Genomic DNA, 13,009 nt, shown 5'->3' with positions numbered 1-13,009 from the left:
CACTTTTCTCTATAGAAGGATTCTAATTCATCCTTACCTGCCACTATAAAGAAGGTCTGGCAGCTGAAATTCCCTTTTGTATTCTTATTGTCACTTGGTATTCTAAGGTTATTTACTGACTTTCTTTCTCTCTGCCTTCTGCCATTAATTTGGCATTTTCCTCCCCCCGGCACGGAATCCTGAACATCTCTCTTCTTCTGCCTGGCTGGCATATTTAATTGATGTGGTGGATAACGGGGTTCTCCCTAAAGTGCTTGCTTACTAACTAGCTCCTAGTTTGCATTTCGCTCATTTGCACACATTGATTTGATGTGTCAGCACAACAGAAGTCTAATCACCTTTTAAGGACACTGCTACACGGAAGGTGTGCCTCCTTGGAGGAAGAAATGTCATTGACTTTTTTCTTCTCAAGGTTTGGTTGCTTTGGGGAAGCCCAGTGCTCTACTTTTGTTAGTACAGTATCCCCTGTAACCTCTAGCTACACTGCATGAAGTTGTTCCACTCCCAGCATATTTTTCTCTGTGTCCAGTCAGAGCTACCACTTGCAAACAGCCATGCACCCGAGCATTGGCCTGGACCCCTCCGCACACTACAACTCCCCCAAGTTTCGATCGAGAAACCAGAGCTACATGCGGGCAGTCAGCACCCTCAGTCAGGCCAGCTGTGTTAGCCAAGTCAGCCAGGTTAGTCTTCAATTTTGTAAATATCTGCTTCTTGCTTAATTTACATATTTTTTGTCCTTTCTGCTACGTTTTGTTCCTCGCAGGTGAGCGAAACGGAGATTAATGGCCAGTTTGAATCAGTCTGTGAGTCTGTGTTCAGCGAGGTAGAATCTCAGGCCATGGATGCATTGGATTTACCTGGCTGTTTTCGAACCCGGAGCCACAGCTATCTGCGGGCTATCCAAGCTGGATACTCTCAAGATGATGAGTGCATCCCTCCTATGGCCTCAACTGTCACCTCCACCATTAGATCCACCACAGGTAAAAAGCTGTTAGTTGTACATTCTGTTCATCTGACACAACAGTAGACGCTTATATTTGCTCTGAACTTGTGGTAATGGCTGGAAGAGCTGGCATAAAGTAGTGATACTGTCTAATCCTTGCATGACGTATTCTGTGTTTCCATTGTTTTGGATTGATGTAGGATTCTCATATTTACACCCTTTGAGCCGTGCAAGTTCATCCTTTGTATTTTGGATGCGTTGAGTCATCTGCTCTTCCATCGGATGCATCAGAGAGTAAAGCTATGAACCCTATTGAAAATCACAAGAGAGAAAAATTAGGCCACAACAGGATTTTTACACAATATTTGATGTCTGACTTTCCTTTTTATGCCATAAAGTGAATATACTAACTTCTGTAAATTGGGCAAAGGTATGGTGACTGTATCGTATGAATTTTCTACTTGTAAACCTAGTTTACAATGTGCTACAAATCTCTAAATGTCATAGGATACATAGCGGGTTCCTTTCCCTTATGTTGTTTTAAGTATCACTTGAACATTTCGAATTTTGGAAAAATAACAGCCAGGGTTGAATGCGCACACTTTGAAACATTCACAATGTTTGATCACGCCCTACTTATATAAATAAACGTGTTACAATAACTGTAAACCAATTCAGCTGACAACGACATGATTTCCTAATACGGAGGCGTGATTAGTGATTGAAATTGAAGCTGCTGGTGGTTTCATCTCTTGATTAATGGATTCTCCAAGGAAACGATACGTCCAAGCACAGAATGAAGACCGGGGATAAGAAAAGAAAAGGGAACATGTCCACAAAAGAAGTCTGAGTGGATTCCCACCCTCGTCACACAGCAACATGTGAACTTCCGTAACACAGGGAGGGTAGAGGTGTGTCCATCTGGAGATGTGCTTGTTATCAATACTGCATCTCTGTTGGTGCTTGTTTACACTGCTTTCTCAGTTAACTCAAGCGAACTTGCATTGTAGGAGATGAAGCTTGAGGATTTATGGATTTAATTTGTGATAAGAGGCAATTATACTTTGGAATGAATCAGTCAGAGTGGACAACACATTTTCAATAGGGTTCATACTATACTTCCTGTTTGGTGGGGAAAGTTTTGGAAACTGCTCATCTTTGCCTCTTTTCATTGCACAAATTTTATGTTACAGGATCTTAGCTGATAGCAGAAGAGCATGCACTCTTTTTAAACGTCTCTTATATGATAAATATGTGTTCTAGAGCCTAGGTGGTTCTCCTTTGTGCATTGAAAAGATGTTAAGAATGCATGCTAAATTTTTAATGTTGAGAAGGCAGTGTAAACCATCAACAGAAATGAGTCAAAACGGGAGTGCTTTATCAACATTATGGAAACACTCTGGTAATGTATCATGGAAATACAGAGTGTAAAACATTAACACAATGTTTAGATTTCAGATACTGTGTGTGCAAATTGTGGAAATAGTAATAATAACATCAACAATGTAGATTTATGCCGTAATCTTGTTTTGACTCATGGCAATTAGTGCATGTCTTGATGTTACTGCTGTGTGGCAATAAAAAGCACATTCTCTCCAGTTGCTCACACCTGTGGCCATATTACAAATACATATTTACATTTGTCTTCCAGACAGAAATTATGTGCAGGAAGACTCTTGTTTATCCAACCAAGCCAGGGCATATGAGGATTTTACAGCAGATAAACCCCCTTTGACACATGATGATCTAGGCTGCCCCATCAGAAGAGACAAGTCCTACCATCAGGATAACACGGTGGCTACAGCCAAACCTCTGTCTGGACCACCAGTTTCCCCTATCCTCTTCAGATCCCCGAGACCGACTGTACCAGAAAGGCCTTCACCAAAAGCCATTCAGGCCAGTATAAAAGAGTCAGCGACATTAGCTGCAGCTATCAGCATGCAATGGAAGGAGGAGGTCTCTGCCATGCGTCTAGAACTCGCTGAACTCAGAAGGGACCTCTGTAAAGAGCTTCGTGCTTTCAACAGTAATTTCAACACATTCACAAAACATTACAACACATGGTCCCCCCAAAGTTGTAAAATACCAGCAGAGATGGGTTTGGAAGCCACAGAAACAATGACAGGTGCCTGTGGAGGACTGGGTACTGAAGAATTTGGATCATCTGGATTAAATCAAAGCAAAGCAGGAGCTAAAGAGAAAATAAAACATGTATCTAAAGTTTCTGTCGGGACTCAGGCGAGAAGCAAGGTACTGGTGCGGCAAAGCACAGCAGACGCAGCAGTCAACTGTCCAGAAGAGAAGGAGAAAAAGAAAGGAACACGGAAAAAACTGCCAAAGCAGCTCTCTATGGATCCAAGCATTCTTACACGTCCCCAGTCAATGTATGTGGAAAGTGCCATTCCACTTTCCCTGGAACCAATGAAACCATTCTCTGCTAAAGCAGCCAAAACTAAGCCCGTAGAATTGCCAAATGTATGCCAATCCGTAAAATCAGAAGCAGAACTGGATCTGCCAGCCCAGGATGTTGGGGGTTCACATGATCCTGTAGCAAAGGAATCACACACCTCCATCGGTAAAGAGTTGCTTGCAGAAACATCCTCTGAGAAGCTACAGAATTTAGTAATCACTTCACAACAAAGCAGTGACAACCCTTCAAACAATAATCAGATTGAATTAAAATCCACGGAACTGGACCACACTGAGAGGGAAACTATCCACCTGCCATATCCAGTCCCTGTCGTAACAGTGTCCCCACCAGAGGATCAAGAGTGTGACAATACATCAGATTCTGAGTTTCCTTTGAATTTAGCTGAAGACAAAGCAGATAAAATGCAAGAGTCATCAATAAATGCTGGATCAAAAGAGATTTCAAATCCAACAGCCCCAAGAGAACCAAAAATAGAAGCAAACTTGCCCACGGCGTCAATGTCCAACTCAACTGACGAAAACCGGTTGTTAGATCTTGATGCACCAACAAGTGATGAAGATACTGCTCCATCATATAATATGGAGACATGTCCTTCCATTGTGGTAACAGAGTACTTTGACACAGAGTCTCCAGAGAGTCCAACAGACAGCGATCCAAATCCTGACCCGATTCTGTCCCCTTTGAACAGTGGCACTGGTTCTGTCTCGGACCAAATACCACCCGATTCAGCCATTTCATCTAGTTCAGCACAAAATCAAGCAAACACTGAACCAGAGTCTGAGGATTCAGAATGGCCGCCCCTTCCCGAACCTCTTGATAGGACCCCAATATATCATGCTGATCTGGTTCACTTTGACTTAGTCATGCTGACCTCTCTGGATCAAGAAGATCTTGATTCAGTGTTCATGGACCCGGAACCAGAGCCATTTGACCTGAGTATCGAATCTCCATCTGTTTTGGATGTAGACCGTCCATTCGGCCAATCAGATTGTTCCCAAATACTCATGACAGATCCTGAAACATTATGTCCCTCAGATCAGTCACTAGCAACAGATGCTGTCAATTTAAAACCATCTATGGAAATTGAGTCAAATGCTGGGCCTCGGAAAACCGTGCAACCACAAGTCACTGTCACAGTATCACCTCCTAGTTCACTGTCCCCTGATACCTCACTGGAAATGGACTTTGGATCCACAAATTCATCACCAGAGCCTTCATTATATGATGTTGATCCATCTTCACATGACCCAGATGATGTAGTGGCGCCATCTTTAGTCGAGGCGAGCATGAAGCCGTGTGAGATAACAGAAGGGTCAAGTCAGTCCATTGAGTACTCCCAAGTAATTGTGAAGGAAAAGACCACTGAAAGTCTGGATCGCACTTCATATGAGGAAACCTTTCTTTGGTACCGATGGCAGAAAAGGACCCAGAGGAAAGAATCAATACAAAGGAGTGCTAGTGTGGAACTTTGGAGTGGAAGATATGAATACAACAGTGCAGAAATCACATATGTATCACTCACTCTTTGAGCTCGTACTTCAGTCTCAGCAGACAAAATGTAGCCCAAACGATATCTATAGCTCACAGTTAATAGCTGCCAGAGTGATGTAGAGCAATGAGCCAAACCAAATGTAATAAGATCATTGGCATTCAAAAAAAGGACTATCTCATAAAATCCCACAAAGAAGAACTGTTTTTATAGCAGCAAGACCCATCATATTCTAAGACCTGTCTTCACCTGTAACAAATTTACTTAATTATTATGATTCAAGAATATTTACTGGAACTGTTGAATTCAATTGGAACTACAAGAAAATGACTGCTGTTCAAGAAGTTCTGAGGATAAATAACATGACTATAAGGAACCATTTCAAACTATGAAAATGCTGCAGATGACTTGAAAATTGAAAATCTTGACGTGACAATGAAAACTTTCCTTTCCATCATTTGTACGTGTATGTACTTTCGCTCTGAAGTGGAGTGGGATTATTTGGACGGTTATTATATAACTATGAATTGAAAGAGTGTTTACTATGTGAGCTGACAGATGGACAAAGTTGTATTAAATTTGAACTGATGGTAATCTAAAATTCTGGAATCTGGAAATAAGTTAATGAAAGTTCATTCATCCTCCAATATACTGCATTCCCAAAGCAGAACTATAAAGGTATTTACTGTAGATATACTTCTGTTCTATATGCACACAATTAAAACTAGTATACTTATAATGACATTGGAGAATAAACAGTCTGAGTAAACCTAATCAGTCACCAAAGTTGAAACAATAACCAAATATAGTAACGTAAAGTGATCATGTAGATATAAAAATACTCACTTGGCTCAGGACTGAAAATGTAATCAAACAAAATGAAAATAATGACATAATGATTCAGGTAAATTCTGGACGTTATTACATAGATATTTTATATATTTACAGTGGAGCAAATAAGTATTTAGTCGACCACTAATTGTGCAAGTTCTCCCACTTGAAAATATTACAGAGGCCTGTAATTGTCAACATGGGTAATCCTCAACCATGGGAGACAGAAAAAAACAGAAAATCACATTGTTTGATTTTTAAAGAATACATTTGCAAATCATGGTGGAAAAAAAGGATTTGGTCAATACCAAAAGTTCATCTCAATACTTTGTTATGTACCCTTTGTTGGCAATAACGGAGGCCAAACGTTTTCTGTAACTCTTCACAAGGTTTTCACACACTGTTGCTGGTATTTTGGCCCATTCCTCCATGCAGATCTCCTCTAGAGCAGTGATGTTTTGGGGCTGTCGTTGGGCAACACGGACTTTCAACTACCTCCACAGATTTTCTATGGGGTTGAAATCTGGAGACTGGCTAGGCCACTCCAGGACCTTGAAATGCTTCTTACGAAGCCACTCCTTTGTTGCCCTGGCTGTGTGTTTGGGATCATTGTCATGCTGAAAAACCCAGCCACATCTCATCTTCAATGCCCTTGCTGATGGAAGGAGATTTTCACTCAAAATCTCTCGATACATGGCCCCATTCATTCTTTCCTTTACACAGATCAGTCGTCCCGGTCCATTTGCAGAAAAACAGCCCCATAGCATGATGTTTCCACCCCCATGCTTCACAGTGGGTATGGTGCAATTCAGTATTCTTTTTCTTCCAAACACGATAACCTGTGTTTCTAACAAAAAGTTCTATTTTGGTTTCATCTGACCATAACACATTCTCCCAGTCCTCTTTTGGATCATCCATATGCTCTCTAGCGAACCGCAGATAGGCCTGTATGTGTACTTTCTTCAGCAGGGGGACACGTCTGGCAGTGCAGGATTTGAGTCCCTGGCGGCGCATTGTGTTACTGATAGTAGCCTTTGTTACCGCGGTCTCTGTAGCTCTCTGTAGGTCCTTCACTAGGTCCCCCCGTGTGGTTCTGGGATTTTTGCTCACCGTTCTTGTTATCATTTTGATGCCACGGGGTGAGGAGGGAGTTTGAAGTCCGTGTTGCCCAATGACAGCCCCAAGACATCACTGCTCTAGAGGAGATCTGCATGGAGGAATGGGCCAAAATACCAGCGACAGTGTGTGAAAAGCTTGTGAAGAGTTACAGAAAACATTTGGCCTCCGTTATTGCCAACAAAGGGTACATAACAAAGGATTGAGATGAACTTCTGGTAATGACCAAATACTTATTTTCCACCATGATTTGCTTATAAATTCTTTAAAAATCAAACAATGTGATTTTCTGTTTTTTTTTCCACATTCTGTCTCTCATGGTTGAGGTTTACCCATGTTGACAATTACGGGCCTCTCTAATATTTTCAAGTGGGAGAACTTGCACAATTAGTGGTTGACTAAATACTTATTTGCCCCACTGTATATGTACATGTGACAATGAAAAATGAAAGGTAATGTTGATAAAACATGTTCAGCAATTCAAACTATGCTGTTCCTCACAGAAGCACTTTAGTCTATACTTAGGCTCTACCTTATAATTAGTGCAATTAAAAGCAACCACATAGCCACGATAGACAGGGCCGGCCCAGGCCATTTGGGGGCCCTAAGCAAAATAATGCAAAGGGGCCCATATTTTTGGCCCACCATTTCGTCACAGTGTACTGTGAAACTCATACATGCAATCCAAGCCATACGTCCATATTTTGTATATTAATCCGATTTTGTTGCACTGCATACTTCAAACTTCTCACCCCAAATGATTGTCAGTTCTTACAGTATAGCGCCAAACCTTTTTCTAAAAGAGGAAAGAAAGAAGTTAAGGAAGAACTTTTTTTTTTTAGGCTTGTAATCAAGTATCAAAACTCACAAAAGTTAAATAAAGCAAACTGTAGTAAACAAAACAGAATATAAATTAAACAATTGCCAGATTGGGGGCCCCCTAGTTGTTAGGGGCCCTAAGCGGCTGCATCGTCTGCATACAGGCTGGGCCGGCCCTGACGATAAACACATTTCTATTTAGAGTAGAGATGAGCTGAAGAGCCAGGCAAAGCTTCAGTTATATCTTTGCTATGTGTCCAATTAATAGTCTCCACTTGCCCACTGAAGTCTGTGCTCTAATAAAGCACACTGCAACAAAAGGAACCTTTGAGCTGAGCATCACTGTGCTTCCAGAAAAAGATTTAGGGTTTTTTTTCTCATGCACTTTATGAGTTTGCTAAATTGGCTGAGGCGGAAAGATTTTAAAGCGATGGGGAGTTAATTGGTTGTATTGTTGTATTCGTTTTGTCATTTCAGCAGCAAAGCACATCTTTTTTTACCCCCCTCCCCTTATTCACACCCAACTTTTCATTTACAAAACAGCTATGCCAACAGAATGTACTATAACATTTTGCTCCCATATTAAACTACTTTTTAATCAAATGATATGGAATGGAACTGTGTCAAATAACTCACCTAGTAATGAAAGCCATTGCCATTTTTAATTAATTCAGATGATGGACTGTGAAATATCAACTTTCAACCGGATGCTGGGAAAGTTGCCTGCTAGTTACGGTCTTGATTTCAGAAAATAACCCTAGTATTCTTTTTCATCAAAAGAAAAATGATTACTAGTTAGCTTGATATCCTTAAAACTGTACACCACATGTTATGCATTATTTTGACAAGTAAAAATCGTTTATAGCTATGATAATACAATTACAGTGACAAAATAACCCAATGTCAACAACTACGGAACAACCTTTTTTTTTTTTTTTTTTTTTTTTTTTTACACACCTCCTAAAACGTTAAAAGTAAGGGTGTACCGGTACATGTATTTGTATTGAACCGTTTCGGTACGTGGTGCTCGGTTCGGAACGGAGGCATACCGAACGAGTTTCTGACGTAATGTAACCCTTGCTTTTCGAGGATGTGAGTCGATCGGGTTACAGTTTCTTTGTGTAGATTATATTTACTCCGTCCTCTATACTATAATGAGGACCAACACGGTAGGACAGTATAACCCAGAAACGTCACTGGTGCGACAACGTGGCTGCCGCAAGAACGCAGTGAAACGCGGTCATTAAAGTCAATCAGCCAATGCACACCAGTCGCAGTGCGGCCGCGTGTTAGATGCATCCCAGAAGCAACCCAACACGACGCACGCGAAAAGAACGGCAGAGTTTATTATTTGACGCGAGACGTGACCCTCCTGCGTCAATACTACTACCGGTAGCTAGGATCAGGCAGACCGGAAGTCACTCATGTAAAAATACGGTGGATCCGGTTGATTTTCAAAGTAATATGTAATTGTAACCCACTTTTTGAGTCCATCAGATCTCTTGAGTGGTAGATCGGGACACAGTTAACTTTACTGCTGTCTTCTCTGCTATAATAATAACCAACATGGCCCCGTGTTCAATACAAAACCCTCCTACCACAACAAAACAAGTAGGAACTAATATTCACATTGGAACTAAAGTTATACAACATAAAATATACAATATAAATGAATACTACATCACATTTGTAAAATATAAACATAATAAAATAAATAATTGCCCATTTAAATAAAATAAATTGAAATGAGCTAAAACACCTGTAATTAAATAATAAGAATTATACACAGATCCCGCTTCCACAATTAAATTTATTAATTTCTGTGTGGCGTTTTAACTTGAGAAAATCCACCAATAAAGCTTTTGAAAACCATTCATAAGAAAAAAAATGATTCATTGAGGCATTTCATTTGTAAAATATATGTTAAAATCTTTGTCATTGGGATTGCTTTTCTCTTTAACACAGGACTTCTTTTTTCTTCTTTCCTTCAGAAAAAAAGCTGACCAATACGCAGGGTCTGAAAGGCAAATTGCTGTTGGATTATCTTTAAATACTTGCTACTTTTTGAGCAGAATTCTAGCTTTGTATAGGCTAATGTTCCTATTGTTGAAAGCACAAAGGTGTGTAATAAACAACTAGCACATTTATATTTTGCATTTTGTTTTCTTACTTTACCAAAAATGAACCGAACCGTGACCTCAAAACCGAGGTACGTACCGAACCGAGATTTTTGTGTACCGTTACACCCCTAGTTAAAAGGTATAGTCTTGTCTCGACTACCTAGCCTGAGCGAAGACAAACAAGGCAAGCAACTTCTACTAAAAAAAGAGACCAAAGTGTGGAAAAAAAGCAAATGCCCATAAAGACAATAAAAAATATTTGTCTTGTCTTGTGTTCAAATAGTGTGAGGAGTGACGCAAGTGGTGCGGACATATTTCTAAACACAACCCCACCTTCCTGTGGCACCTTTCTGAAGCCAATGTTCACTGCAGCAATGGAATTTCACATTATTGTGCATCCCAGAACCCCAAGCAGTTAATTCATTCACTGGAATATGGCCATTTTGAAAAGAACATGTATCTTAAATGGCAAAAAAATCATCCAATTCCACAGCATACTAATACAGTGGTACCTCTACATATGAAATGTTTGAAATTATTTGTTTTCCTGTCAGTATGAAGTGTTGTGTATGTGTGTATTTTAAGAAAACATGAACTTCAACGATTTTAGCAAATGGCTGCAATGTAACAAAGAGTTACACATTTAAGAGGGTCTGAATACTTTCCATACTCACTGTACTGTATGTTACACTTAAAGAAACCTTTTGGTCATTCTGAGTGATGGGAACATTCGAATATATTAATTGTAAAGGTTCCGCAATTTTATCATTTATCTTAAAACTAGATTATTCTAATTCTACTACAATAACTTTTTTTTCCTCTGGTGAAGTTATGGTAGAGAAACTCTGCATTTGTTCCAGAGAGATTGATTTTGCAGTGCACATCCACTGTGTAAGAAGATTGTCAAAGACAGCACTCGCTACTTATATGGATCCACTCGCCATGCAAAGTGAACGGATAAACAGAATGAATGTTTGGGCTCATATGCCCTCACCTCTGAATGTCCACCCCGCTCCCTTGTTTTCAGGCATCCAGTTCTGCCTCCCTTCCAACTTCAGCGGTGTTGACCAGACCCCTCAATATCCCCCAGGTAAAAAATAGATTAATAAACTCATCCTGGGGTACGCACATTTCTTTATGTGTCTATAATGTGGTGCGTGGTTAGTTCATACCGAGGGCGTAGGTTTGCATAGGGACAGTAGGGACATAACACTCACAACTTTTCAGGATGCTCAAATTATCCCCACCAACTTTTAAGCAACCTCATTTGCATTATATAATGAGTTCAGCTATATAGGTAATTTAGATTGTCTTCCCATATGGTGTAAGGATAGAATAGACCCTACCATTATTAAGTGAATTACAGTACTTTCATTATGTTCAGACTTACATTGACCCCCTTTTCACTTGCTGAATGTGCCAATCCATTTTTTCCCCACAAATGCACGTTTGATTGGCCGATGACTTGACCCCCCACCCCCCACATACACACACACGCATTCACAGCCCCGACAGAAATACAACATGTCGAGAACATGCCGCCTCTTCCGCTCCCTTCAAAGAGGAGGGATATTAGAAGTTTTATTTTTTTCGGCCAGCAGCAGCCACTGCAGGTAATGTAAAAAGGTGGAGGTGGGGAACACACGACTAATTTTGCTACTGAAAGTCTGCCCTGCATCAGAGTTAGCATAACATTAAACTGTGTGTATCTGCTAACCGGCAAAACTGGAGTAGGAAGCTACTTAGGCTAGGTTCATACTACAGGTCTTAATGCACAAATCCGATTTTTTTTGCCATATTTTTTTTTTTTTTGGTGTGCCCGTTCAGACTGCCTTTGTCCATTGAGACCGTTCAAGTATCACTCATGCACAATAAGAGACCCGCATGCGCAGACGCATCAAAACAAATTACACATGCTAGCTTTATGTAATTCCAGAGTGATCATATTTTGATTTCCAAAAAGAGGACACAAATAACAGACATTAATAATCCCCGTTTAGTCTTATATTCAAAGTTTGGATTGATAGAACGCATACACGCACACACATGAGCCTTGACGTGTGTGCGTGAAATGATGTGGGTGCGTCAGTTTGCCCCGACTCGGCCATATGTTATGCTCAAACTATTCGGCGCACAGAATAAAAATCGAAAATTGTAAGTCTTATTTTTTTCTTTTTCTTTTTTTATGACTTTGGTCAAGCCCGCTTCGAGCTTAAAAGCAGAGTTCAAGCTAGGAGCTAATGCCTACATGGCTGCGTAATTGCTGCATGAATTCCAATTTGGGAGTCTTGACAGTTCAGACCGCCAGTCACATTCTGAAAAAATGTGGCCCAGATCGGATTTGAACCAAATACGAAAGTGACTCAGATCGAATTTGAAATGGTCTGCTTCTATGCAACTTGTCCCGTTCAGACCGTCAAGTTAATGCCTGACTCGAGTCAGAAAAACACGAAAAAATCAGATTCGTGCATTTAAGACCTGTAGAGAGAAGTGTCCTCCTGTATGTGTTTTCTATTGTTAACGTTAATTAACCTGAGAAATTCTCCAAATTTTCATTTTTATTTTATTCATGCGGTCTTAAAGCAGCCCAAAGGACCTTTCTTTTTTTTTTTTTTTTTTTTTTTGAGTCAGGCTGTTCTTGTGGACAAAAGCAGTAGTGTTTTACCTGAAGGAAGCTCCATTTTTATTTATTTTTGTTATTCCTGACTAGGATGTTTTTTTTTTTCCAATTAATCTTTTTTTTTTTTTTATTGAGGCAGACAGTGTTGAGTGGCAAATGTCTATTTTTTGCATTTCTGGATGGTTAAGAGATTATTAAAAGTTTGTATTTATTGTGCACTTTAATATAATTTATGTTCAAATTTTGCAATATAAATTTGCTAACAAAATCCACACATTTATTGTGGAAGTTTTCAAAGTCTTTCTTTTGTAGTTTTTGAAAACAAAGGTTTAACTCTTAACGGTGTATCACCTGAACCAATACATATTAAGCATAAATCCATACAGATTGGTGGTCCAATGCGCCGTTCCGGTAAACGATCTGGGGCCAGAACAGTACTTTGATCCCGAAAATGATGGCAACTGTCAAAACCCCATGCGAAAAAACCTGCCTGGCTGCCACAAGCATCTCATCTCAGAGAAATAATCTATTAACGTCAGATTTGCATACACAAATGTTCACAACAAGCCTAATAAGGTGCTTGTGTAGCATAATCCATTTCACATAAATTTATTATTTATTCATTCCACCATTTCTG

At 39.9% G+C, this 13,009-nt stretch overlaps 1 protein-coding gene across 4 annotated transcripts in view; it reads left to right on the top strand.

The window, feature by feature from the left end:
* The window catches only part of dlgap2a (discs, large (Drosophila) homolog-associated protein 2a), a 290,006-nt gene that overhangs the window by 216,977 nt on the left and 60,020 nt on the right, over window positions 1-13,009 (top strand). For 2 of the 4 annotated variants that reach the window (XM_057860275.1, XM_057860277.1), the window contains 3 exons: window positions 530-683; window positions 767-983; window positions 2,598-5,830. In XM_057860275.1, the coding sequence (XP_057716258.1) occupies window positions 530-683; window positions 767-983; window positions 2,598-4,906 (2,680 nt within the window). In that variant the 3' untranslated portion in view covers window positions 4,907-5,830. Of the gene's footprint in view, window positions 1-529; window positions 684-766; window positions 984-2,597; window positions 5,831-10,779; window positions 10,843-13,009 lie in introns of those variants that run through there. The other 2 variants (XM_057860276.1, XM_057860278.1) reach the window with 2 other exon arrangements.

The sequence above is a fragment of the Corythoichthys intestinalis genome, chromosome 15 (genome assembly GCF_030265065.1).
Source record: "Corythoichthys intestinalis isolate RoL2023-P3 chromosome 15, ASM3026506v1, whole genome shotgun sequence".
Lineage (NCBI taxonomy): Eukaryota > Metazoa > Chordata > Actinopteri > Syngnathiformes > Syngnathidae > Corythoichthys > Corythoichthys intestinalis.
The sequence above is the reverse complement of the archived record's forward strand: the minus strand, read 5'-3'. Positions and strand labels throughout refer to the sequence as shown.